Source organism: Hyla sarda, chromosome 8 (genome assembly GCF_029499605.1).
Source record: "Hyla sarda isolate aHylSar1 chromosome 8, aHylSar1.hap1, whole genome shotgun sequence".
NCBI classification, from domain to species: Eukaryota; Metazoa; Chordata; class Amphibia; order Anura; family Hylidae; genus Hyla; species Hyla sarda.
Genome location: NC_079196.1, coordinates 120,506,162 through 120,533,645, shown reverse-complemented (window position 1 = coordinate 120,533,645; position 27,484 = coordinate 120,506,162). Strand labels below are relative to the sequence as shown.

Below are 27,484 nucleotides of genomic sequence, written 5' to 3'. Positions count from 1 at the left end.
GTTCACCACAAAGCCCCAAGGCTTCTTTGTGCTAAAGCAGATATGAATAATTTTGTAACGTTGTTCTAAAATCTGTCAATGCATATGGTATTCTAGATTTAAAGTGTACCTAACTTCTGGTTCTGTGATTTGTTTTGAGACTATCATGCACTAGAGATACATTTGCTGGAAGATCCATAGTCCATAGTAATCCCTGAAAATCTGTCTCCAGAGTACATTAGTCTTGGAGCGAGTCACAGGATCAGAAGTTTCTTGGACATTTAAAAAGAAAACCTTGTGCTGGGACAGTCATTAGAGGTACCCTTTGAATAAACTCAGTGCTAGGATAAATATTAAAATCATATTCAAGATATAGTTAAGGAATATAAATGGGTTTTACCACCAGGAAATATGGTAGCATGGTCTTCTGCTGGGACCATATGCAATTTAATAAATTAGACTAATGAAGCTACCATTTGAAGGGAACTACAGTGCCCTTACTTGACTGCTGCCCAAGTTGTTGTCTATGGACATGCTGTAAATAGATGAGCGCTGTACTTGGCTATTTTCGGCACTCCCATAGACAATAAATGGAGCAGAGGCTAAGTATCCGCACTACCACAGCAGGCTTCAGGCCAATTCTGGTCTAAAAACACATTTATGGAAATCTACAGTATCAAATTTACAACACAGATGTGGATTTCCAAGTATCAATACAGAAAAAATAAAATAAGTGACCTGTCACTTATTGCTGTGTTGGGTAGCCACGATGCATTGACCAAAACTGTAGCAAAATCCATCACAAATCACAAATATGTAATTGGTAATTGCCCTGGGTTTGTTTGGCAGATTCTGCAGCAGATATTTCAAACAGAAAAATTAACCATGTGAATATGCCCTTAAAGTATAGAAGGGATATTGCTGTCTACATAGAAAACTTTTGCAGACTGCTATTATGCTATTAGTGAATTTTAATACACCATTAACCCCTTCATGACCCAGCCCATTTTCACCTTCAGGACCTTGGCATTTTTTGAAAATCTGACCACTGTTACTTTAAACATTAATAACTTTTACTTATCATTATGATTCCGAGATTGTTTTTCGTGACATATTCTACTTTATGTTATTGGTAACATTTCACTAATACTTGCATCCTTTCTTGGTAAAAAATCTAAAAATTTCATGAAAATTTTGAAAATTTAGCATTTTTCTAACTTTGAAAGTCTCTGCTTGTAAGGAAAATGGATATTCCAAATACATTACATATTGATTCACATATACAATATGTCTACTTTATGTCTGCATCCAAAAATTTACAAGTTTTTACTTTTGGAAGACACCAGAGGGCTTCAAAGTTCCGCAGCAATTTTCCAATTTTTCTCAAGATTTTCAAAATTGTACTTTTTCAGGGACCAGTTCAGGTTGGAAGTGGATTTTAAGGGTCTTCATATTAGAAATACCATATAAATTACCCCACTATAAAAACTGCACCCCCCAAAGTATTCAAAATGACATTCAGTAAGTGTTTTAACCCTTTAGGTGTTTCACAGGAATATCAGCAAAGTGAAGGAGAAAATTTTAAATCTTCATTTTTTACACTTGCATGTTCTTGTAGACCCAATTTTTGCATTTTTACAAGGGGTAAAAGGAGAGAAATCACCCTAAAATTTGTAACCCAATTTCTCTCGAGTAAGGAAATACCTCATATGTGTATGTCAAGTGTTCGGCGAGCGCAGTAGAGGGCTCAGAAGGGAAGGAGCGACAATAGGATTTTGGAGAGTGAGTTTTTCTGAAAGGGTTTTTGGGGGGCATGTCCCATTTAGGAAGCCCCTATGGTGCCAGAATAGTGGACCCCCCCACATGTGACCCCATTTTGGAAACTGCACCCCCTCATGGAATTTAATAAGGGGTGCAGTGAGCATTTACACCCCACTGGCGTTTGACAGATATTTGAAACAGTGGACTGTGCAAATGAAAAATTGTATTTTCCATTTTCACAGACCACTGTTCCAAAAATCTATCATACATCAGTGGGGTGTAAATGCAGTTTCCAAAATGGGGTCACATATGGATATTTATTGTTTTGCGTTTATGTCAGAACTACTGTAACAATCAGCCACCCCTGTGCAAATCACCTCAAATGTACATGGTGCACTCTCCCTTCTAGGCCTTGTTGTGCGCCCCCAGAGCACTTTGCACCCACATATGGGGTATCTCCGTAGTCGGGAGAAATTGCATTACAAATTTTGATGGTCTTTTTTCCCTTTTACCTAAAATTTGTAAGGCAATTTCTCCCGAGTACGGAGATACCCCATATGTGTCCCAAAACTGTTGCCCTGAAATACGACAGGGCTCCAAAGTGAGAGAGCGCCATGCGCATTTGAGGGATTTGGGATTTGCATAGGGGTATTCTATGCCAATGATTCCCAAACAGGGTGCCTCCAGCTGTTGCAAAACTCCCAGCATGCCTGGACAGTCAATGGCTGTCCGGCAATACTGGGATATGTTGTTTTGTAACAGCTGGAGGCTCCATTTTGGAAACAGTAGCGTACCAGACGTTTTTCCTTTTTTTTGGGGGGAGGGGGGCTGTGTAGGGGTATGTGTATATGTAGTGTTTTTTTACTTTTTATTTTAGGTTAGTGTTAGTGTAGTGTAGTGTTTTTAGGGTACAGTCACAGGGGCAGAGGTTCACAGCAAGTTTGCTGCTGGGAGTTTGAGCTGCAGCGCAAAATTTGTGCCATCTCAAACTTGCAGCACTCACTGTAAACCTCCGCCCATGTGAGTGTACCCTGTACATTCACATTGGGGGGAGGGGGCAAACATCCAGCTGTTGCAAAACTACAACTCCCAGCATGCCCTTTGGCTGTCTGTGCATGCTGGGAATTGTAGTTTTGCAACAGCTGGAGGCACACTGGTTTGGAAACACTAAGTTAAGTAATAAACTTTCAAGTGTTTTGCAACCAAACTTAGTGTTTCCAAACCAGTGTGCCTCCAGCTGTTGCAAAACTACAACTCCCAGCATGCATGGTCTGTCAGTGCATGGTGGGAGTTATAGTTTTGCAACAATTGCAACAGCTGGAGGCACTTAGGTAGGAAACGGACAATGTTTCCCAACTAGTCTGCCTCCAGTTGTTGCAAAACTATAACTCCCAGCATGCCCAGACTGCCCAGGCATGCTGGAAGTTGTAGTTCGGCAATATCTGAAGGATCAGATGTTGCCGAACTACAACTTCCAGCATGCTTGGGCAGTCTGGTATGCTGGGAGTTGTAGTTTTGCAACATCTGGAGGTCCACAGTTTGGAGAACACTGTATAATGGTCTCCAATCTGTGCTCTTCCAGATGTTACAGAACTACAACTCCCAGCATGTCTGTACAGACTGAGCATGCTGAGATTTGTAGTTTTGCAACATCTGGAAGAGGACAGATTGGAGGCCATTATACAGTGGTCTCCAAACTGTGGACCTTCAGATGTTGCAAAACTGCAACTCCCAGCATGCACAGAAAGCCTAAGGCTGTCTGGGCATGCTGCGAGTTGCAGTTTTGAAACTCTCAGAGGCAGCAGTGAGATCGCTTTACGGCGATCTCACTGCTGCCAATGAAGATGCCGCACTGCTGCCGGAAACTCACCTCCGGGACGCAGCGCCGCCGGGACCACCTGGAGGACGCCGCTCGCGCCGGGACCGCTCGGGACACCGCATGGCCGGGTAAGTGACGCCGGGGGATGGGTAAGGGACACTTAGCAGAGCGGTTTGTGTCCCGATCCCCGTGATCTGAAGTATTCTGATAGCGAAACGCTGCTATCATCTAGTCAGATTTGACTAGCTGATAGCAGTGATCGCTGGGGGTGGGGGGGGGGGGGGGGGGGGATGAAACCCCCGTGGTCGCATGGTAAGATGGCTGGCTATCAGTGATAGCCACCATCTTACCGGGCGCTGCGGGATGCCGCGAGTAGCGGCAAAAATGTTCATGACGTACCTGTATGTCATGGGTCGGGAACACCTTGCCACTCATGACGTACAGGTATGTCATAGGTCGGGAAGGGGTTAAAGGGGTTTTCCAGGAAAAAACTTTTTTTTTATATATCAACTGGCTCCAGAAAGTTAAAAAAAATGTCTAAATTACTTCTATTAAAAAATCTTAATCCTTTCAGTACTTATGAGCTTCTGAAGTTAAGGTTGTTCTTTTCTGTCTAAGTGCTCTCTGATGACACGTGTCTTGGGGACTGTCCAGTTTAGAAGATGTTTGCTATGGGGATTTGCTTCTAAACTGGGCGGTTCCCGAGACATGTGTCATCAGAGAGCAATTAGACAGAAAAGAACAACCTTAACTTCAGAAGCTCATAAGTACTGAAAGGATTAAGATTTTTTTAATAGAAGTAATTTACAAATCTATAAAGTAGAAAAAGATAGTGGCAATGGCACCTAGCGGTCTATTAAAAAATGCAATGAATAGAACTATTAGAGGTCCCACAAATATCCCAAAAAAATAGTGGTAGTCCATATACATGAAAAATGTCCTGCGTAACAGTGGTGCCTGGACAGAATAAATGTAATACAATAAATATCAGTAACAAAGAAAAGGGGTCCGGCAACTCACAGTGAGATGCTAGCTGCTAAACGACACAAGGTCCGTCCATGGGGCAGGAGAGAGTGAGGAAAGCTCAGGAGGCGATTAACCGGTTGATTTCGTGCACATGCACTTCATCCGGCCTCTTTGAGAGGCCGGATGAAGTGCATGTGCACGAAATCAACCGGTTAATCGCCTCCTGAGCTTCCCTCACTCTCTCCTGCCCCATGGACTGACCTCGTGTCGTTTAGCAGCTAGCGTCTCACTGTGAGTTGCCGGACCCCTTTTCTTTGTTACTGTAATTTACAAATCTGTTTAACTTTCTGGAGCCAGTTGATGTATAGAAATAAGTTTTTTCCTGCATAACCCCTTTAACCCCTTAACGACGCAGGACGTAAATGTACGTCCTGGTGAGGTGGTACTTAACGCACCAGGACGTACATTTACGTCCTAAGCATAACCGCGGGTATCGGAGCGATGCCCGTGTCATGCGCGGCTGATCCCGGCTGCTGATCGCAGCCAGGGACCCGCCGGCAATGGCCGACGCCGGCGATCTCGCGGGTGTCCGCCATTAACCCCTCAGGTGCCGGGATCAATACAGATCCCGGCATCTGCGGCAGTTCGCGATTAAAATGAACGATCGGATCGCCCGCAGCGCTGCTGCGGGGATCCGATCATTCATAACGCCGCACGGAGGTCCCCTCTCCTTCCTCCGTGCGGCTCCCGGCGTCTCCTGCTCTGGTCTGTGATCGAGCAGACCAGAGCAGGAGATGACCGACAATACTGATCTGTTCTATGTCCTATACATAGAACAGATCACTATTAGCAATCATGGTATTGCTATGAATAGTCCCCTATGGGGACTATTCAAGTGTAAAAAAAAATGTAAAAAAATGTAAAAGTAAAAGTAAAAGTAAAAAAAAAGTGAAAGATCCCCTCCCCCAATAAAAAGTAAAACGTCTGTTTTTTCCTATTTTACCCCCAAAAAGCGTAAAAAACATTTTTTATAGACATATTTGGTATCGCCGCGTGCGTAAATGTCCGAACTATTAAAATAAAATGTTAATGATCCCGTACGGTGAACGGCGTGAACGAAAAAAAATTAAAAAAGTCCAAAATTCCTACTTTTTTAATACATTTTATTAAAAAAAAAATTATAAAAAATGTATTAAAAGTTTTTTATATGCAAATGTGGTATCAAAAAAAACGTACAGATCATGGCGCAAAAAATGAGCCCCCATACCGCCGCTTATACGGAAAAATAAAAAAGTTATAGGTCATCAAAATAAAGGGATTATAAACGTACTAATTTGGTTAAAAAGTTTGTGATTTTTTTTAAGCGCAACAATAATATAAAAGTATATAATAATGGGTATCATTTTAATCGTATTGACCCTCAGAATAAAGAACACATGTCATTTTTACCAGAAATTGTACGGCGTGAAAACAAAACCTTCCAAAATTAGCAAAATTGCGTTTTTCGTTTTAATTTCCCCACAAAAATAATGTTTTTTTGGTTGCGTAATACATTTTATGATATAATGAGTGATGTCATTACAAAGGACAACTGGTCGCGCAAAAAACAAGCCCTCATACTAGTCTGTGGATGAAAATATAAAAGAGTTATGATTTTTAGAAGGCGAGGAGGAAAAAATGAAAACGTAAAAATTAAATTGTCTGAGTCCTTAAGGCCAAAATGGCCTTAAGGGGTTAAGGACCAAGGACGTACCGGTACGTCCTTGGTCCTGCTCTTCTGATATAACGCGGGGTTACACAGTAACCATATCATGGCGGGCCCGGCGTCATAGTGAAGCCGGGACCCGCCTCTAATAGCGCGCAGCGCCGATCGCGGCGCCGCGCGCTATTAACCCTTTAGCCGCGCGCTCAGAGCTGAGCCGCGCGGCTAAAAGTGAAAGTGAAAGTTCCCGACTAGCTCAGTCGGGCTGTTCGGGATAGCCGCGGCTAATCGCGGCATCCCGAACAGCTGACAGGACAGCGGGAGGGCCCGTTCCTGCCTCCTCGCTGTCCGATCACCGAATGACTGCTCAGTGCCTGAGATCCAGGCATGAGCAGTCATGCGGCAGAATCGTTGATCACTGGTTTCTTATGAGAAACCAGTGATCAACATAGAAGATCAGTGTGTGCAGTGTTATAGGTCCCTATGGGACCTATAACACTGCAAAAAAAAAGTGAAAAAAAAAAGTGAATAAATATCATTTAACTCCTCCCCTATTAAAAGTTTGAATCACCCCCCTTTTCCAATAAAAAAAAAAACACAGTGTAAATAAAAATAAAAATAAACATATGTGGTATCACCACGTGCGGAAATGTCTGAATTATAAAAATATATCATTAATTAAACCGCTCGGTCAATGGCGTGCGCGCAAAAAAATTCCAAAGTCCAAAATAGTGCATTTTTGGTAACTTTTTATATCATTTAAAAATGAATAAAAAGTGATCAATGATCAATAAGTCCTATCAATGCACAAATGGTACCGTTAAAAACTTCAGATCACGGCGCAAAAAATGAGCCCTCATACCGCCCCATACACGGAAAAATAAAAAAGTTATAGGGGTCAGAAGATGACAATTTTAAACGTATTAATTTTCCTGCATGTAGTTATGATTTTTTCCAGAAGTCCAACAAAATCAAACCTATATAAGTAGGGTATCATTTTAATCGTATGGACCTACAGAATACATATCAGGTGTCATTTTTACCGAAAAATGTACTACGTAGAAACGGAAGCCCCCAAAAGTTACAAAACAGCGTTTTTTTTTCAATTTTGTCGCACAATGATTTTTTTTCCCGCTTCACCATAGATTGTTGGGCAAAATGACTGATGTCATTACAAAGTAGAATTGGTGGCGCAAAAAATAAGCCATCATATGGATTTTTAGGTGTAAATTTGAAAGAGTTATGATTTTTTAAAGGCAAGGAGCAAAAAACGAAAATGCAAAAACGGAAAAACCTCCGGTCCTTAAGGGGTTAAAGGGAACCAATCATCACTTTTTACCCCCTGTAACTATTAAAAACACGTCCTAGAGCATGTAACCATTGTTTCTACCATGTTTCTGTAGTGCATGGTAATGAATGAAAAGCTCCGAAAATCAACTTATAAAATGTAAATTTTTGTAAGTAGTCACTTGGGCAGTGCTGCATTCCTATTTAGTCACCGTGGCCAGAGCTGAAATCACGCGCCTCCCGTCCTAAACACGCCTACATGGGCGTGATTAACAGCCTGGCCGCAGTGGAATCAGCCTCGTCTCTCCTGTCAGCTCGTGCAGGGAAAGGACTGCTGGAGTGCCGCTGGGTCCTAGTGCCAGCCGGATACATACACTCTCCTGCTGTCAGTGGAGAGCATAACATCTAGAGATCGGCGAGGGACACATAGGACATATTGTTATGTCCTATGTGTCCCTCGCTGATCTCTAGATGTTATGTAACTGCATGAGCTGACGGGAGAGACGAGGCTGATTCCACTGCGGCCAGGCTGTTAATCACGCCCATGTAGGCGGGACGGGAGGGGCGTGATTTCAGCTCTGGCCACGGTGACTAAATAGGAATGCAGCACCGTCCAAGTGACTACTTACAGAAATTAACATACTGCGTGGGACATTTTATAAGTTGATTTTCGGAGCTTTTCATTCATTGCCATGCACTACAGAAACATGGTAGGAACAATGGTTACATGCTCTAGGACGTGTTTTTTAATAGTTACAGGGGGTAAAATGTGATGATTGGTTCCCTTTAACCCCTTACGGACCGAAGGTTTTTCCATTTTTGCATTTTCATTTTTTCCTCCTTGCCTTTAAAAAATCATAACTCTTTAAATTTTGCGCCTAAAAATCCATATGGTGGCTTATTTTTTTGTGCCACCAATTCTACTTTGTAATTACGTCAGTCATTTTGCCCAAAAAGCTACGGCGAAATGGAAAAAAAAATCATTGTGAGACAAAATTGTGTGCACTTCTTTAAAGTTTTTTTCACCAATTGCTGTAATGCACCACATATGCAAGGTTGCTCCACCCACCTACAGGTGTCTGTGCAATGTTGCAGCTAGTCTACTAGTAAAGGTGTTTGTTTTGATATACTGTGTTCCTGACCCAAGCCTGTTTCCTGACTCTGCCTCTACCTGATCTGCTGCTCCAGTGCATGATCTGAACTGTTGACCATGCCTGTGTTCTTATCAAGCCTGTGGGACCTGGCTGCACCTGAGCTTCTTAGCTTTCCTGTTCTACAAACTCAGCCCTGCTATAACACTAACTCAACTCTGCTACTTATTACTCTGTTTTTCTGTGCTACTAACATCTACAACGTCTGCTCGTCCCTCCTGTCTGTATCCCCGGTGCTTGGCATCCCAGCTGCCACCTAACCGGGACCACTCTTGCGGTAGTGACCTGGTATTTCCCCTGCAGCAGAAGTCTGGCTGCCACATCTTGGAGCAGGATAAAAGGTGAAGACCAGGGGAATACTTAGACTTCAAAGTCAAACCAGTTGGTGGCACACTGGGCTCATACCTGTTGGGGCATTACAGAAATTTGATAAATACCTATATCAGGTCAATTATCAATTTCAATTTCACAGTTTTTTTGCTTTACACCACAATTTTTTTTTATTCATATCCATTCTCTTTAGAATGTAGACTGTGTTTTCCTTTCACATGCACATGTGTTAGGGCTCTCACTCCGGCCGGGAGCATTCTCTCATGCTGCCCCCTGCTCCCGTCCTCTTCTTTCTCCGCTGGTTCTTGTCCCTGCATTGCGGAACATGCTTTCTTGCGAGCCCTGCTGTGTCCTCCTGCCCGTCTCTGCCGGTGTGTGCGTCCCCGCCTCCTAGGGCACACGTGCTGGCTCTTCTAAATTTAAAGGGCCAATGCACCAATAATTGGTGCTTGTTTTTAACCAACCCTATATAGGTCTGGCACTTCCCACTGTTCCCCGCCGGATCTTTGTGCCCTAGTAGCCTAAGAGAAAGCGTATATTTGTGTCTTGCTTGCCATGTATCTGATCCCTTGCTACGTTTACTTAACTTGCTCCTGTGCCGCCGGCCTTCTGACCTCTTACTACGTGACCAGACCTTGCTTCATTGCCGCCTTTCCTTACTACGTCTTTGCCTCATCCTTCCTGTGCCATGTTATATCTCGGCTGCCTGTGGGGATGAGTTGTATAAGGGGTAGTGATCTGGGTACCACCTGCCGCAGCAAGTCCATCCCGATTTGCAGTGGGCTCTGGTGAAAGCCAGCAGCACCTTAGATTCCACTCCCTGGTATGGCCCAAGCCATCTTCCTCACAGGTCAGCGGATCCATCTAACCATAGCCGTTACAACATGCCTGCAAAATACTTCTAGAATGTTTTCTTTTTTGAAGATATTGTTTGCTATAAAAACTGCTATTATTAAAACAGGTCTGGCACAATTTAACATATAGGAAAGGACTTCTAGCTACAATCTGCTGCTAGAAAATTTTGTTTATTATAGCCACAAAAATATGCATTTTGGGGTCTATTTTAAATGTGAACGTGGCAATACAATATTAAAACTTTGAATTAACATACATTTTTCCGTCTTTTAAAACTGTCACAACAGCGTTAACCTGGGTAATTTTTGTATTGTGCTTGACTTTTATTCATTCATCAACATTTTTGCAGGGACATTTGACTCAGCCCTTCAACCTTTCATTACATCCATTTGCCATGCTTACCGCACCTCAGGCAGCAAAACATGCTTTACAGCACTGTAAGTACATAAATCTGTTTTACAGATGGTATAAGAGATTTTTAGATGAGAAAAACATATTTGATGTACAGTTTAAAGGGTTATTCAAGCCTCTATTAATGCACCTCCTGCAATCTTGAAAAAGGGGGCCCCATTGTTCCCGATTCATGGAGCGTTGGGTTGGCACGGGCTTTAACTGATACTATCTGGAGCTACCAGAAATAGCTGAGTTAGTACTCAGTTATCTCTGGTGGCTCCATAGAGAACTAATGTGTATACAGAATATGTATTTAGAGGACAAGAATTTAAAAAAGAAAAAAGCTTAAAGGCAGCCTGTTACATTGCAAATGCTGTCCAGTCCGTAGGAATCATGTTATAGAGCAGGAGAAGCCGATTAAATTGATTTGTAGTTTTGAGGAAAAAGTTCCAGTTTTATTTGTCATTTATTCATATAAATCTTTGCTCTTTCTTGGGTAATTAGTCATGTGGGCAGTCTTAATCCATGAATCACAATTATCTGTGTATAAGTGTGCATATAGAAAGAGCTGCCAATTACTACATAGCCAATGTGACAGAGGTACAACTCCCTTAACCACTTAAAGGGTATCACGTTTAAAAACATCTGATGTACTGGATAGAGTTAACCTTATTATGTTATCAGAAAAGCTTAAATGGGCACTGTCAGATATAAAAACTTTTGATATGTTGTAAAGCATGCAAAACCAATAGGATTTGCAATTGCTTTCATTAGAAAATGTTCAGTATTTCATACAGAAAAAGCCAGTCAAAGAACTGCACCCCTGCCTTCTGGAATGCATTCAGTGATTTTATCTACACTGCTTCGTCCTGGACTCCAGGACGTTTTGGAGGGGGGAGGGGCTGTACACACTGCAGACTCAAGTGAAGAGAAGGGGAGGGGCAGGAAGACTGCTGCCGGCTCTCACACAGCAGACATCAATGAGAGAGGGAGAAACATGCACTGCAGATGAAAAAGTAAGTTTCCCTGTATGTATGTGTGTGTGGATATATGTGTGTATATCAGTGTGTCTATCTAATGTGTATGTGTAAGAATATATGAAGTCTTTGTGTGTGTGTGTAATAAAGGGGGACTACCTCCAGCTGTTGCAAAACTACAGCTCCCATTCATTTGGCTGTGAATGCATGCTGGGAGTTTTAGTTTTGCAACAGCTGGAGGCACCCTGGTTGGGAAACACTGGACTGAGGAGAGAGAGGGGGAGGAGGAGGAGTGGTTATCACAGTGAGTACCCGCCCCCCTGCTTCTGGTGGATAGAATTAAGGTATTTCAGAAATAAAGCTAATTCTGAGAGAAATGTAGGTCACAGACAGATACAAAGTACATGGACATGATCAGGATGAGATACTGAGCAACATATAACAGTTTCGTTTTTTTGAGTGATCTGACAGGTACGCTTTAATGCCATTATATGTGGACCATTTTGACAGGGTGTGGGCCCCTTGGCTGTCTTCCTCTCACTGTCCTAATTTTAGGTACTCCCTGTCTATGAGTTGACGCACCCTTGCCCCGATTGGTATTGGTTGCTTTGCTCCCTATATACCATTGTTTACTTTCTACTGCTGTGTGTTATGGTTGCTCTGTTAGGTTTCAATAAACTTGATCTGTTTGAAACTAAAAACTTCTGATGTGTCATAGTGACATGCCAAATGTTCTGATTGGGGGAGTTCTGGATTCTGAGACTCTCACTCATTCCTAAGACAAGTAGACAGAAATGTTTAGCTGAGAGCTGTGCTGTACTTAGCTGTGCTGAGAGCTTAGCGCTACTTGGAGAGTGGCGTAAGTGATGATGTACTGATTTATAGTAGAGCTATAGTGAGTTTATAGCAGCGGGAACACTATGAATTAATAGACCGGTTATAGACTTTTTGTAGCCATTCAGTAAATCTGTAATCTTCAAGCAGAGCCAAACAGAAATAAATGGGCCCAATGCTCAATTGAGTAGTTTAATGATTCATTGGGGTCTCAGCATCTGGACCTCTACCAATTTAAACTTCTCACATGTCATTAGGACATTATAGGTACATTTTAAAGTGTATAGAAGAGAGAGACATAGCTATCGGCACTGTCTACTGTCTATAATGGCTTCTACTGGCCGCGAGCGAAGTCCACAGAGCAGCAACGAATATAGCAGGTAAAGCACCTATCGATCTTGTCTGTGTGCTCCAGCCCTTAGATACAGTCAGCAAGCAATACAACAAGAATAAAGAAGGGGGCACTCAAAGTCCACTGTTGCTTCTGCGGTGAAAACTTTCCAGGGTCCGCAGAAAACACGTGAACAGCCATTTTTGCTCTAGGCAACGGCGCTTCTTCAGACTATGCCTCTTCCGTTACCTAGAGGCAGATAAATACACCTCTTTTTCTATGTCACGGAAGATGGGCGTTCCCATCAAAACAAATAGTGTTCTAAAAACAATAAATACACATTACCAAGCTACTGCAGTGAAAATAATATAGAAAGACCTATTATAAAATTTAATCAAAGATTACCCTGGGCATTCATCTTGATAATCCATTTCCCTTCCTTTTGCAAAAGGGCCTTTTTCATGTCCATGCCATCCGCTGTGTTCATCTTCTAGATCCTGAGAAACTGTAATACTTTTGGATCTCAGTTGTGTTCGTTAAGGACCCAGGGTTTTTCCGTTTTTGCATTTTCGTTTTTTCCGCATTACCTTAAAAAAATCATAAGTCTTTAAATTTTGCACCTAAAGATCCATATGATGGCTTATTTTTTGTGCCACCAATTCTACTTTGTAATCACATCAGTCATTTTACCCAAAAATATACAGCGAAATGGAAAAAAAAATTATTGTGAGACAAAATAGAAAAAAAAAACCACCATTTTGAAACTTTTGGGGGCTCCCGTTTCTACACAGTACATTTTTCTGTAAACACAACACCTTCTCTTTATTCTGTAGGTCCATGCGATTAAAATGATACCCTACTTATGTAGGTTTGATTTTGTCGTGAAGTTTTTAGCGGTACCGTTTTTGCATTGATAGGACTTATTGATCGCTTTTTATTCATTTTTTCATGATATAAAATGTGACCAAAAATGCACTATTTTGGACTTTAATTAACGATACATTTTTATAATTCGGACATTTCCGCACGTGGCGATACCACATATTTTTTATTTACTCAGTTTTTTTTTTAATGGGAAAAACAGAGTAAATAAATGATCTTTATTCACTTTTTTTTCACTTTTTTTTTTGCAATGTTATAGCTCCCATAGGCGGCTATAACACTGCACACACTGATCTTTCACATTGTTCAATGGTTTCTCATAGGAAACCATTGATCAATGATTCTGCCGCTTGACTGCTCATGCCTGGATCTCAGGCACTGAGCATTCATTCGGCGATCGGACAGCATTAGGGACCCTCCGGCTGTCCTGTAAGCTGTTCGGGATGCCGTGATTTCATCGCGGCGATCCCGAACAGCTCCCTGAGCTAACTGACAATAGTTTACTTTCACTTTAGATGCGGCGTTCAACTTTGCATGCCTTTTCTAAAGGGTTAATAGCACGCAGCACTGCGATCAGTACCGCGCGCTATTAGCCACGGGTCTAGGCCGTTGTTAGAAGCCGTGGCCCTGCGTTATAGAACTGGAGCGGACTCATGACGTACCGGTTCGTCGTGGGTCCTTAGGGGGTTAGGGACCAGGCCCATTTTGGCCTTAAGGGGTATTCCAGGATTTTTTATTCGACTATGCTACACGGGCTGTAAAGTTAGTGTAGTTCATAATATAGTGTCTGTACCTGTGTGCGATGGTTTTCTCACAATTCGTCTGTGATTTTCACCCCAATATTTATTTTTAACAGCATACAAAATGACTGTTGTCTCAGAATTTTTCCCAGCTTGCAATGCAGCAGAGACCAGACTCACTAGTCAGCTGATGACAGGGAGCCTGTCTGCTTCAATGGGTGGAGCCATTGCTTGGTGGGAGAGAGATCAATCTGCAGCTAATGCCACAGCTGTAGGCACCCTGATTGAGAACCACAGGTCTTTTGATGGATGCAGCTCATTTATGTTTAAATGGGTGGGGTGGCCCATGTGTGGGAGGGAGGAAAATGGAATTGTGGGATTTGTAGTCAAAAAAAGAAAAGTTAAACAGGGAATATCAGTTAACAAAAAGCTAGCCACAGTGTTATGGTAATCTCACAACATAGCCATTTTGCCCCAAGACAAGCGCAGATCCTTCCTAAGCATGTCCATTACTGCCTGCCAGGTACGTACCAAAATCACCTTATTGGGGATAACCCCTTTAAGGACCAGACCAATTTTATTTTTGCATTTTGGTTTTTCCTCTTCGTCTTCTAAAAATCATAACTCTTTTATATTTCCATCCACAGACCCATATGAAGGCTTTTTTTTTTTTGCGTCACCAATTGTACTTTGTAATGATGTCACTTATTTTACCATAAATTGTATGGCACAACCAAACAAATATAATTTATGTGGGTTTTCACACTGTACACTTTACAGTAAAAATGACATGTTTTCTTTATTCTGTGGGTCAATACGATTAAAATGATACCCATGTTATATGCTTTTCTATAATTGTACCGCTTAAAAAAATCTCAAACTATTTTAACAAAATTAGTATGTTTGAAATTGCCCTATTTTGACCACCTATAACCTTCTAATTTTTCAGTATATGGGGCAGTATGAGGGCTCATTTTTTAGCGCCATGATCTGTAGTTTTTATCGGTACCACTTTTGCTTAGGTTTTACTTTTTATTAATTTTTTTATACATTTTTGGGGGAATAAAATGTGACAAAAAAGCTGCAATTTTGGACTTGCTCCAATTACAGGTGGCACATTTATAGGTACCTTTTGGTGTTTCCCTATTCAACCAATTGCTGCTGGAGGGAGCTGCTACTAAGAAGGACATCATTCAGATTTTTACATTTCTTAAAGGGGTACTCCGCCCCTAGACATCTTATCCCCTATCCAAAGGATAGGGGATAAGATGTCAGATCGCCACGGTCCCACTGCTGGGGACCCCTGGGATCCCCGCTGCGGCACCGCGCTATCATTACAGCACAGAGCAGGTTCGCTCTGTTCGTAATGACGGGCGATACGGGGACGGAGCAGCGTGACGTCATGGCGCCGCCCCTCGTGACATCACGGCCCGTCCCCTTAATGCAAGTCTATGGGAGGGGGCATGACGACCGCCACGCCCCCTCCCATAGACTTGTATTGAAAGGGGCGGGCTGTGAAATTACGAGGGGCGGAGCCGTGACGTAACGATGCTCCGGCCCCTGTACTGCCCATCATTACGTGCAGAGCAAACTCGCTCTGTGCTGTAATGATAGCGCGGTGCCGCAGCGGGGATCCCAGGGGTCCCCAGCAGCGGGACCGCGGCGATCTGACATCTTATCCCCTATCCTTTGGATAGGGGATAAGATGTCTAGGGGTGGAGTACCCCTTTAAAGGTAACTAAACGTCTATCAACAGCCCATTCTTTAAAAGTCAGAGAATTTTAGACTGAAAACCAGTAGTTATTAATGGCTTTTTTTTTATCTTCTGAGCTACCGGGCTATTACAGTACCTTACAGTACCCTTTTGTGACTAGATCTCTTTCCACCATGTTCACTAGTACGCCCCGGAATTCGAGCTCTGAGCCACCAATCTTCCAAGTGAATTTTAGGTTCATGTCATTTTCATTGTTAAGGGTGGACACGAAGTTCACAAATGCATAGTCAGTGCCTGTCCACACGATGAAAATGTCATCGACAAATCTACAGTAGCAGGCAATGGAGCTGATATATCTATTTTTGTCTGAGATGTATTTTTTCTCAAGACCCGCTCATATAAATTTGCTAGCGTAAAAGCTACAGGAGTCCCCATAGCTACTCCTACCGTCTGTGTAAACCATTCATTGCCGAATTTAAAAGAATTTCATGACCTAATCAAACTCAAAGAATCACAGATGAGATTTATGTAAATTTGATTTCTTCCAGAACACTTGAGGAGGCTCCTAATTGTCTCCTTACTTTTATTCTGAAGGATACTAGTGTAGAGACTTTCAATGTCTATTGACACTAGCATACATTTCTCTTGCAAAATGAGCCCCTCGAGTGTCTGGAGGAAGTCATTAGTATCTTTCATTAAGGCTGGAATTTCAGCAAGCAGAGGATGGAGCATCCAATCAATAAATTGTGATAGTGGTTCCACTAGAGTCCCCACTCAGGAGACAATGGGTCTCCCGGGTGGGGAATCCAATGTTTTATGCACTCTAGGCAAGAAGTACTAGAAGGGATACCTAGGGTTTATGGGGAGCAATCTTTCTGCTAACCTCTTGGAGATTAGACCCTTTTCAAAGTAAATCCTAAGTAGGGACTGAAGTTTACGTGTTTGTCCGACAAGGGAGTTCCCACGCAATTTAACATAGTGTAAGGGATTACTTAATTGCCGATTGGCCTCTTTAACATAATATTTCTTATTCATAAGCACTATGTTTTCCCTCCCTTGTCAGACTTTTTTTTACCACAATGGGGGGGATTTATCAAAGCTGTCTATTTCCTACATCAATATAGACCAAACTACAGAGCGTTAGGCCGGTCTATTGTGTGCCTAATTTATCAAAAGCTCTTCATAAATTCGATGCAAGGACTTCGGGATCTACGGTTTAGACTGTATTTAAATCTGCTCCAGCATGGTCTGACATTTCGGCGTACTTTCACCCAATGCAAATTTTCGCCAAAAAGTCGTTATTGATAAATTCAGCACCAATGCATTTTTCCATCTAAAATAGCCTAGAATGCATCATGGACTATAAATCCCCTAAAGCAAAAGTCTCAAAAAAGTCACACATATTTAGACTGCGACTTTCTGTGCGACAATTTTAGACGGGAAAAACCAGTCTAAATCCTTTGATAAATCTCCCCCAATGTCTTCTTATTTCCTTAATCTCTCAAGGGCAGATTTTTTCATCTAGGGAGATTATCTGGAGCTCTAAGGTGACATAATGCCTTCACCTCTTCCAGAACTCTTTTCTGGAAGAGGTCAAGACCACTACCAGGGGCTATCTGAGGACAAAAAGTAGACTTCACTCCCGCAGTGAATTCCGGGACCTCTCTCACGTTCGATGTACATTGTAAAGGATCGGGCAGTAGATCCATCAGTATATCTAGGCAATCTAATTCAGCTTGAGGGGCTCCATTAACCCCTTAAGGACCAGGCCCATTTTGGCCTTAAGGAGCAGAGCATTTTTTGCACATCTGACCATTGTCACTTTAAGTATTAATAACTCTGGGATGCTTTTACCGTGACATATTCTACTTTATGTAAGTGGTAACATTTTATCGATACTTGCATCATTTCATGGTGAGAAATTCCAAAATTTGATGAAAAAATAGAAAATTTAGCATTTTTATAACTTTGAAGCTCTCTGCTTATCAGGAAAATAGACATTCCAAATAAATTATATATTGATTCACATATACAATATGTCTACTTTATGATTACATCATAAAGTTGACATGTTATTACTTTTGGAAGACATGAGAGGGCTTCAAAGTACAGCAGCAATTTTCCAATTTTTCACAAAATTTTCAAAATCAGAATTTTTCAGGGACCAGTTCAGTTTTGTAGTGAATTTGAAGGGACTTCATATTAGAAATACCCATTAAATGTCCCCATTATAAAAACTGCACCCCATAAAGTATTCAAAATGACATTCTGTAAGTGTGTTAACCCTTTAGGTGTTTCACAGGAATAGCAGCAAAGTGAAGGACAAAATTCAAAATCTTCATTTTTTACACTCGCAAGTTCTTATAAACCCAGTTTTTGAATTTTTACAAGGGGTAATAGGAGAGAAATCTTTCTAAAATGTGTAACCCAATTTCTCTCAAATAAGGAAATACCTCATATGTGTATGTAAAGTGTTCGGCGGGCGCAGTAGAGTGCTCAGAAGGGAAGGAGAGACACTGAGATTTTGGAGAGTGAGTTTTTCTGAAATGGTTTTTGGGGGGCATGTCACATTTAGGAAGCCCCTATGGTGCCAGGACAGCAGCCCCCCCCCCCACATGGCATACTATTTTGGAAACTACACCCCTCAAGGAACGTAACAAGGAGTACAGTGAGCCTTAACATCCCACAGGTGTTTGACGACTTTTCGTTAAAGTTAAATTCGTAAATGAAATTTTTTTTCACTAAAATGCTGCTTTTCCCCTACATGCCAGAATAGTGGACCCCCCACATGTGACCCCATTTTGGAAACTACACCCCTCACAGAATTTTATAAGGGGTGCAGTGAGTATTTACACCCTACTGGTGTTTGACAGATCTTTGGAATAGTGGGCTGTACATTTGAAAAAAAATTTTTTTCATTTTCACGGACGACTGTTCCAAAAATCTGTCAGACACCTGTGGGGCGTAAATGCTCACTGCACCCCTTATTACATTACGTGAGGGGTGTAGTTTCCAAAATGGGGTCACATGTGGGGGGGGGGGGTCCATTGTTCTGGCACTATGGGGGCTTTGTAAACACACATGGTCTTTAATTTCAGACACATTCTCTCTCAAAAATCCCAATGGCGCTCCTTCTCTTCTGAGCATTGTAGTGCACCCGCAGAATACTTTACATCCACAAATGGGGTATTTTCTTACTCAGAAGAGATTGGGTTAAAAATTGTGGGGGGGGGGGGGGGCTTTTTTCCTATTTTCCCTTGTGAAAATGAAAAATTTAGGGTAACTCCAACATTTTAGTGAAAACATTTTTTTTTCATTTTCCCATCCAACTTTAATGAAAATTCTTCAAATACCTGTGGGGTGTTAAGGCTCACTATACCCCTTGTTACATTCCATGAGGGTTGTAGTTTCCAAAATGGGGTGACATGTGGGTATTTTTTTTTTGGTGTTGTTATGTCAGAACCGGTGTAAAATCAGCCACCCCTGTGCAAATCACCAATTTAGGCCTCAAATGTACATAGTGCGCTCTCACTCCTGAGCCTTGTTGTGCGCCCGTAGAGCATTTTCCGTCCACATATGGGGTATTTCCGTACTCAGGAGAAATTGCATTACAAATTTTGGGGGTCTTTTTTTGCTTTTACCTCTTGTGAAAAAAAAAAAGTATGGAGCAACATCAGCATGTTAGTGTACAAATTTTAATTTTTTTACACGAACAGGCTGGTGTAGCCCCCAACTTTACCTTTTCATAAGGGGTAAAAGGAGAAAAAGCCCTCCAAAATTTGTAGCGCAATTTTTCCCGAGTACGGAAATACCCCATATGTGGCCCTAAACTGTTTCCTTGAAATACAACAGGGCTCTGAAGTGAGAGAGCGCCAGGCGCATTTCAGGACTACATTAGGGATTGCATAGGGGTGGATATAGGGGTATTCTACGCCAGTGATTCCCAAACTGGATGCCTCTAGCTGTTGCTAAACTCCAAGCATGCCTGGACAGTCAGTGGCTGTCCGGAAATGCTGGGAGATGTTGTTTTGCAACAGCTGGAGGCCCCATTTTGGAAACACTGCCGTACAATACGTTTTGCATTTTTATTGGGGGTGGGGGGGGGGTGGTTACAGTGTAAGGGGGTGTATATGTAGTGTTTTACCCTTTATTTTGTGTTAGTGTAGGGTAGTGTTTTTAGGGTACATTTGCACTGGCGGGTTACGGTGAGTATCCCGCTAGGAGCTTGCGCTGCGGTGAAAATTTTCAGAAGCCCAAACTTGAAGCAGGAAACTTACTGTAAACCTGGCCGTGTGAATGTACCCTGTACATTCACATGGGGGGGGGGGGGGGGGGTGCGCAAACCTCCAGCTGTTTCAAAACTACAACTCCCAGCATGTACTGACAGACCGTGAATGCTGGGAGTTGTATTTTTGCAACAGCTGGAGGCACACTGGTTGGAAAACCTTCAGTTAGGTTATGTTACCTGACTCAGTATTTTCCAACCAGTGTGCCTCCAGCTGTTGCAAAACTACAACTCCCAGCATGTACTGATTGCCGAAGGGCATGCTGGGAGATGTAGTTATGCAACAGATGGAGGTACGCAACTACAACTCCCAGCATGCCGAGACAGCTGTTTGCTGTTTGGGCATGCTGGGATTTGCAGTTTTGCAACATCTTGATGGCTATAGTTTAGAGACCACTGCACAGTGATCTCCGAACTGTGGCCCTCCAGATTTTTCAAGCAGCAAACTGCTGTTTGGGCATGCTAGAAGTTTTAGTTTTGCAAGATCTAGAGGGCCATAGTTTAGAGATCACTGCAAAGTGATCTCCAAACTGTAGCCCTCAAGCTGTTGCAAAACTACAAATCCGAGCATGCCCAAACAGCTGTCTGGGCATGCTGGGAGTAGAAGTTTTTCAACATCTGGAGAACTACAGTATAGAGACCACTGTATAGTGGTCTCAGACTGTAGCCCTCCAGATGTTGCTAGGCAACTCACCGGCTTCCGTAGGATCCAGGGAGCCGCATTCTGACGCCTACTGCCACAGCCGATCGCTACCCGCTGCCATCGCCGATCGGTAAGTGGACTTGATCCCCGGTCCTCTGTTGTTTCTCTGTTCTGCCCTGCCTATTGTGGGTGGGCAGAACGGGGAAAGTGAAAGTTAACCCCCCCCCCGCCCCGATTTGCTATTGGTCGTCGCGTCTTGATGACCAATAGCAGGGATAGGAGGGGTGGCATCCCTGCCACTTCACTCCTATCCCTTCAGGGGGATCGTAGTTGTCTTAGACAACCTTGATTCCCGTTATATTCCGGGTCACCAGGTCACCATAGACCCGTATGACCCAGAATGGGAGCAAATGGCAAGTGTGAATTCACCTGCGATTTGCCGCGATCGCCGACATGGGGGGGTCTGATCGATATCAGCAGTCATCCCGGTCCGGTCCCCGCCCTGTGCGCAGCAGGGACCGAAATTCCCCATGACGTACACGTACGTCCTTGGTCCTTAAGAGGTTAAAGGGGTACTTCGGTGCAAAACTTTTTTTTTAATCAACTGGTGCCAGAAGGTTAAACAGATTTGTAAATGACTTCTATAAAAAAAAAAATCTTAATCCTTCCAGTACTTATTAGCTGCTGAATACTACGGAGGAAATTATTTTCTTTTTCGAACACAGAGCTCTCTGCTGACACCTAACCTAACACCTGTCTATTTTAAGAATTGTCCGGAGTAGGAGAAAATCCCCATAGAAAACATATGCTGCTCTGGACAGTTCCTAAAATGGACAGAGATGTCAGCGGAGAGCACTGTGGTCATGATGTCAGCAGAGAGCACTGTGTTCCAAAAAGAAAATTATTTCCTCTGTAGTATTCAGCAGTTAATAAGTACTGGAATGATAAGGATTTTTAATAGAAGTAATTTACAAATCTATTTAACTTTCTGGAACTAGTTGATAAAAAAAAAATAATAATAATAATAATAATTCCACAGGAGTACCCCTTTAAGAACACTAAACCTTAGTGGTCCTATACTGACTGAAATTTCACCCTCTGGTCTTATTTTATAATCATTGCTTTAATTACCCAAAAACTTTTTTTAACTAATTTTTCTTACAGTCTGAAACAAATCAATTTAAAAAGCAACTTGTTTCAACTCCCTCCAGAAGCAATTGGTTGAATAGGGAAACACCGAAAGGTACCTATAAATGTGCCACCTGTAATTGGTGCAGTTTTTGCTGCACAGATAGGTACGTCACTAGGAGATATAGAGATATCCTGTAAAGATTTTGTTTGTTGCCGTACTAAAAATGTTGTCAAGCCATTTGCTGTGTTTGCCATAGATTTTACATAGGGTGTACCACAATACATAGGGTGTACATAGGGTGTTCCGTTAACACTAGATTTAGGGAGCACATAAACTCCATAAAAACTGGAAAGGGCTCACCTAAGTTAATATCTCATGTACGTAATAAACGCAACATAGATCCAAAAGTATTACAGATTCTCAGGATTGAGAGTGTGAACACAGCGGATGGCATGGACATGAAAAAGGCCCTTCTGCAAAAGGAAGGGAAATGGATTATCAAGACGAATGCCCAGGGTAATCTTGGCTCAAATGACAGACTGGATATGAGTGTCTTTTTTTGAAAAGGTCTCTCTATATTATTTTCACTGCAGTAGCTTGGTAACATGTATTTAATGTTTTTAGAACACTATTTGTTTTGATGGGAATGCCCTTCTTCTGTGACGTAGAGAGAGGTGTACTTACCTGTCTCTAGGTAACGGAAGAGGCGTGGTCTGAAGAAGCGCAGTTGCCTGGTGCAAAAGTGGCTGTTCACCTGTTTTCTGCGAACCCTGGCGTCCTGCGTTTTTGGAATGTAAAGTGCACTGAACAATAAAGAAAGTTTTCACCGCAGAAGCGACACCGAACTGTGAGTGCCCCCTTCTTTCTTCTTGTTGTATACCTTTTAAACTGTACCTGTTGTCAACAAAAATGTTTTTATATAATGTTGATAATACCATTATATGTATATTTGTGATATACATTGATTAAAAATTGTGTATATTTTTGGGTGAAAAAAATGCTGTCCCTGCAGCTTCCAAAAACAGGAAGTGAGGGTAGGACAAGCATCCTGATGTATGAGCCAGGAGCATGTTTAAGAGCCTCAGTGCACACTGTCCTGCTTTTACTTACTGCACAAAGCGCTGCTTGTCCACCCTCACTTCCTGTATTTGGACTCCTCATAGAGACACACAATAGCAATAGCTGCAGGGACAAAAATATACACATTTTTCAACCAATGCATATTACAAATACTGTATACATATAAAGGTATTAGCTACATTAAATAAAATGTTTTTGTTGACGACAGGTACACTTTAAGTATAAACCTATTTTGAGCTTACAGGTCCAATAGCTTTTTTGTTTTTTTTGGTGGAACTAACTGTCAAATAAGAAAGCAGCTTAGCCTCCTGTCACAATCAGTGTAGAAACTGTCACAATCGGTGTGGAAACCATCTCTTCAAGCAAGATCCTGTGATATCTGCAATATGCGCAAGACCTTAAGTGCAATATAAGGTATTGCAGTCTTTTTTTTCAGCCTATCTAGAGCCTTTATCCCTTTTAGCCACACTTTGTTAATAGAACAAAACAAACCGGGCGCGCTCCCTTGAGTATAATTTATGAGACCAAACAGAGCTTTCATAAGTGTCAGGAAATGTGCTCACCTTTTCAGGTCGTGCAGATTCGAGGCACAACACTTACAATAGCTTCACAGGTAACAAACGAATCCGGATGCTGCAGCTTCCAGTGCCACGAGGGACGTATCTACAAATAGGAAGCTTCCTATCGCGCTTCCAGCTTGATGAGGGAGAGCGACTTCAATATGGTAAGTATTATTTTATTGCAAACACACAACGTGTTTCAAGGCCGTGTCAGACTTTTCCTCAGGCATGTATTACAACAATAGAACAACAGAGAAATAGACACATTCAGAGGCATCATCACTTACGTTACATTGAAAGTGATGTATCGATACTACAGTCACATGATTTAAAATATAGACTGAAATATAAATATTTAAATACAAGGGAATTTTATTGACACTTTTTATTCATTGGTCTCAAGTGAATTTCGTTCAATTAATGAAAATCCTATCCCTCCCCGTAATGATAATCTCACTGGTGGTGAAAGGAAGGGTCTAAAATGACTATAAAATAATAATACCACAATTATCTGTCCTGCCGATAAAGGGGGGGGGGGGGGGGGGTGATCTTAAATTGTGAGGATAATATCCATGAGTCACTAAATATTTTATCTGATTCCGATTATTATCGGAAACTTGACTGGCATCCCTCAGGTGAATATTTTAAACTGTATAATAATTTAATTCAGGATGTGATTGATTCCAATATTTTAAACAAAAATGAACAGGATTTTTTAAGAGTCAAGACATATCAACTGCCGACCTTTTATCACTTGCCAAAGGTCCATAAGGACTAAAAAAAAAAAACACCAGGGAGACCTATAATGTCCGGGATTGGTGCAATAACGGTGAATTTATCCCATTATATTGATCTTCTCTTACAACAATATGTATGCTCCTTGCCGGCTTTTTAAGAGATTCGATTTGAGGCAATGTAATTTTATTGGTGATTTTTCATTTTTAACATTAGATGTCAGTGCACTGTATTCAAATATATTAGAGACCAAAGGATTACAAGCAGTCAAGTTTTTTCTTGACCAGGATGAAGACATGAATGAGGTACAGTCTAATTTTATTTTGAATGCTATTTCATGTATTTTTCCGCATAACGTTTTTAGTTTTAATGATGCTATTTACCAACAGGTGCGTGGCTGGGTGATGGGGACTCGATCTGCCCTAAGTTATGCAAATCTCTACATGGGACATTTCGAGTCCCTATACATCGCAGGGGTCCGGCGCATTTTATATTAAAAAACGTTTCATAATTTACCTATTTATTGTCTGGAGTGGCACTGAAAATGATGCTCTTTCTTTTGTGGAATGTATTAATTGCAATGATTGGGGTTTAAAATTTACCAAATTTTCCGAAGAATAGAATGTTTTTTTGGGGATCTTGAGTTTTTTTTTTAAATGATAAGAATATTTGTACGTGTACACATTTTAAAAAAGAGGATGTTAACAGTTTTTTGGATTATAGGAGTTGCCATTATCCTAAATGGATATGTAATATTCCTAATGGCCAATATTAAGGGATCAGAAAAAACTGTACACGTGATTCTGATTTTAATTCCCAATCAGCTATTCTACACAAGCGTTTTAAGGAGACAGGTTTTCCACAAAAGATTTTGAGCACTGCTTTTAAAAAGGCCAGCATGCTTGAACAAAATACCCTTGTTCAAAAAACCTTAGACAAAAAGAAAAAAGAAAAAAAATCCCATGTTTAATCATAGAAATTTTAATTTTATTACCAATTATAATAGTTACACATTAAGAATTCATAATATTTTAAAAAACATTGGTCGGTTTTATAGAGAGACCCTATTTTAAAACTGTACATTCTGAAAATATTTGGTATAACGTACCATAGGGCCATGATACTCCGTAACCATCTGGCTCCTAGTTGGTTAAAAAAGAAAAAAAATCCTGACATGTCAAAATTTTATAGTAAGACAGGAGGCCTCACATTATGCAGAAGTTTCTTTACTGCAGAGAATTAGCAGTTAACCAAGGGCATACCTGTACGTCCTGGGTCCTTTCCCTTTCAATAACGCGGGGCCACGCAGGTCAGGTCCGGCCTCTAACAACAGCTGGGACCAGTGGCTAATAGTGTGCGGCACTGATCGCGGTGCCGCATGCTATTAACCCTTTAGATGCGGCGTTCAAAGTTGATCGCTGTGTCTAAAGTGAAAGTAAACTACTCCCGGCTAGCTCAGGGGGCTGTTCGGGACCGCTGCGGGGAAATTGCGGCATTCCCGAACAGCTGTAGGACATGGGGAGGGTCCCCTTACCTGTCTCCTGGTGTCCGATTGCCGAATGATTGCCCATTGCCTGAGATCCAGGCATGAGCAGTCAAGTGGCAGAAACATCGATCAATAGTTTCCTATGAGAAACCATTGATCAATGTAAAAGATCAGTGTGTGTAGTGTCATAGCCCCCTATGGGGGCTATAACATTGTACATAAAAATTGGAAAAAAAAAGTTCATAAAGATCATTTAACCCCTTCCCTAATAAAAGTTTGAATCACACCCCTTTTCCCATTTAAAAAAAATAAATGTGTAAATAAACATATGTGTATCGCCGCATGCGGAAATGTCCGAATTATAAAAATATATAATGAATTAAACCACACGGTCAATGGCGTATGCGCAAAATAATTCAAAAGTACAAAATAGCGTATTTTTGGTCACTTTTTACATCATGAAAAAAATGAATAAAAAGTGATCAAAAAGTCCGATCAATAAAATAATGGTACCGCTAAAAACTTCAACTCACGGCGCAAAAAATTAGCCCTCATACCACCCCATACGCGAAAAAAAAAAGTTATAGGGGTCAGAAGATGACAAATTTAAACGTATACATTTTCCTGCATGTAGTTATGATTTTTTCCAGAAGTATGACAAAATCAAACCTATATAAGTTAGATATAATTTTAATCATATAGACCTACAGAATAAAGATAAGGTTTCATTTTTTACTGCGTAGAAATGGAAGCCCCCAAATTGACAAAATGTTCTTTTTTCTTCAATTTTGTCGTACAATAATTTTTTTTCCGTTTTTTCGTAGATTTTTGGGTAAAATGACTGATATAATTACAAAGTAGAATTGGGGGCGCAAAAATTAAGAGATCATATGGATTTTTAGGTGCAAAATTGAAAGCGTTGTGATTTAAGGTAGGTAAGGAGGAAAATATTAAAGTGCAAAAACGGAAAAACACCTGGTCCTTAAGGGGTTATTATTAAAAGTTTTTACAATAATAATGAGAAAAAACTTAAGTACAATGGTGCAATCAAACATGCTATGTACTGATAACCAATGAGAGCATCTCCCATGTCATAAAAGGAGCCTTAACTGAGGTAACTTCCTCTTTCTTTACTGCTAAAGATACAGTACAAGTACCTTGTCGAAATGTATTGTTCACTTTATCACCAGTGTGATTATTTCTCTCTCCATATTGTCCTTTCTATCCCGATTTCTGTTAATAAACATTTATTTTCATATTCTTTCCTATAACATACATTTCCCCCCTTCTTCATGTAGCCATCTTCCATATTCACAATTTCCCCCCTTTATTATCAACACTAATTTCCATTACATTATACTCCCTTCCTCACTTGTTTTCTCACTTTCACATAGTCTCTTGTGACACCGTTCACTCACTTTCTGTGCTTCGGCCCTCTCAGCTACAGGCACATTCAGCTTAGGACAGCCGTAGACGGCTTCACACCCTGTATACTGTGGATTTAAGCATCAAAAAATCCTTTTCCGGAATCGGAGCGGAAGGCGGCTACAGAGCAAATGTCAACGACACCTGGGATTGCCAGCCAGTCTCCCATGCTGGCTACTTACCAGGCCCTAAGCTGGGTAGCAGTCTGCGATCTGACGAGAGCAGGCGCGTTCAGCTTAGGATGGCCGTCGACAGCTTCACGCCCTTTATATGTGCATTTAAGCATCAATAAATCATTTCCGAATCGGAGCGGAAGGCGCAACAGATTAAAATGTCAACTGCCCCCGGGATTCCCAGCCAGTCTCCCATGCTGGTACTTACCAGGCCCTAAGCTGGGTAGCAGTCTGCGATCTGACG

At 41.5% G+C, this 27,484-nt stretch overlaps 1 protein-coding gene across 3 annotated transcripts in view; it reads left to right on the top strand.

Annotated features, from left to right (window-relative positions):
• LOC130285550 (gamma-crystallin 2-like) overlaps positions 1 to 27,484 on the top strand; it is a 184,801-nt gene that overhangs the window by 70,922 nt on the left and 86,395 nt on the right. For all 3 annotated transcript variants that reach the window (XM_056537094.1, XM_056537092.1, XM_056537093.1), the window contains one exon: positions 10,200 to 10,287. In XM_056537094.1, the coding sequence (XP_056393069.1) occupies positions 10,200 to 10,287 (88 nt within the window). The remainder of the gene's footprint in view (positions 1 to 10,199; positions 10,288 to 27,484) is intronic.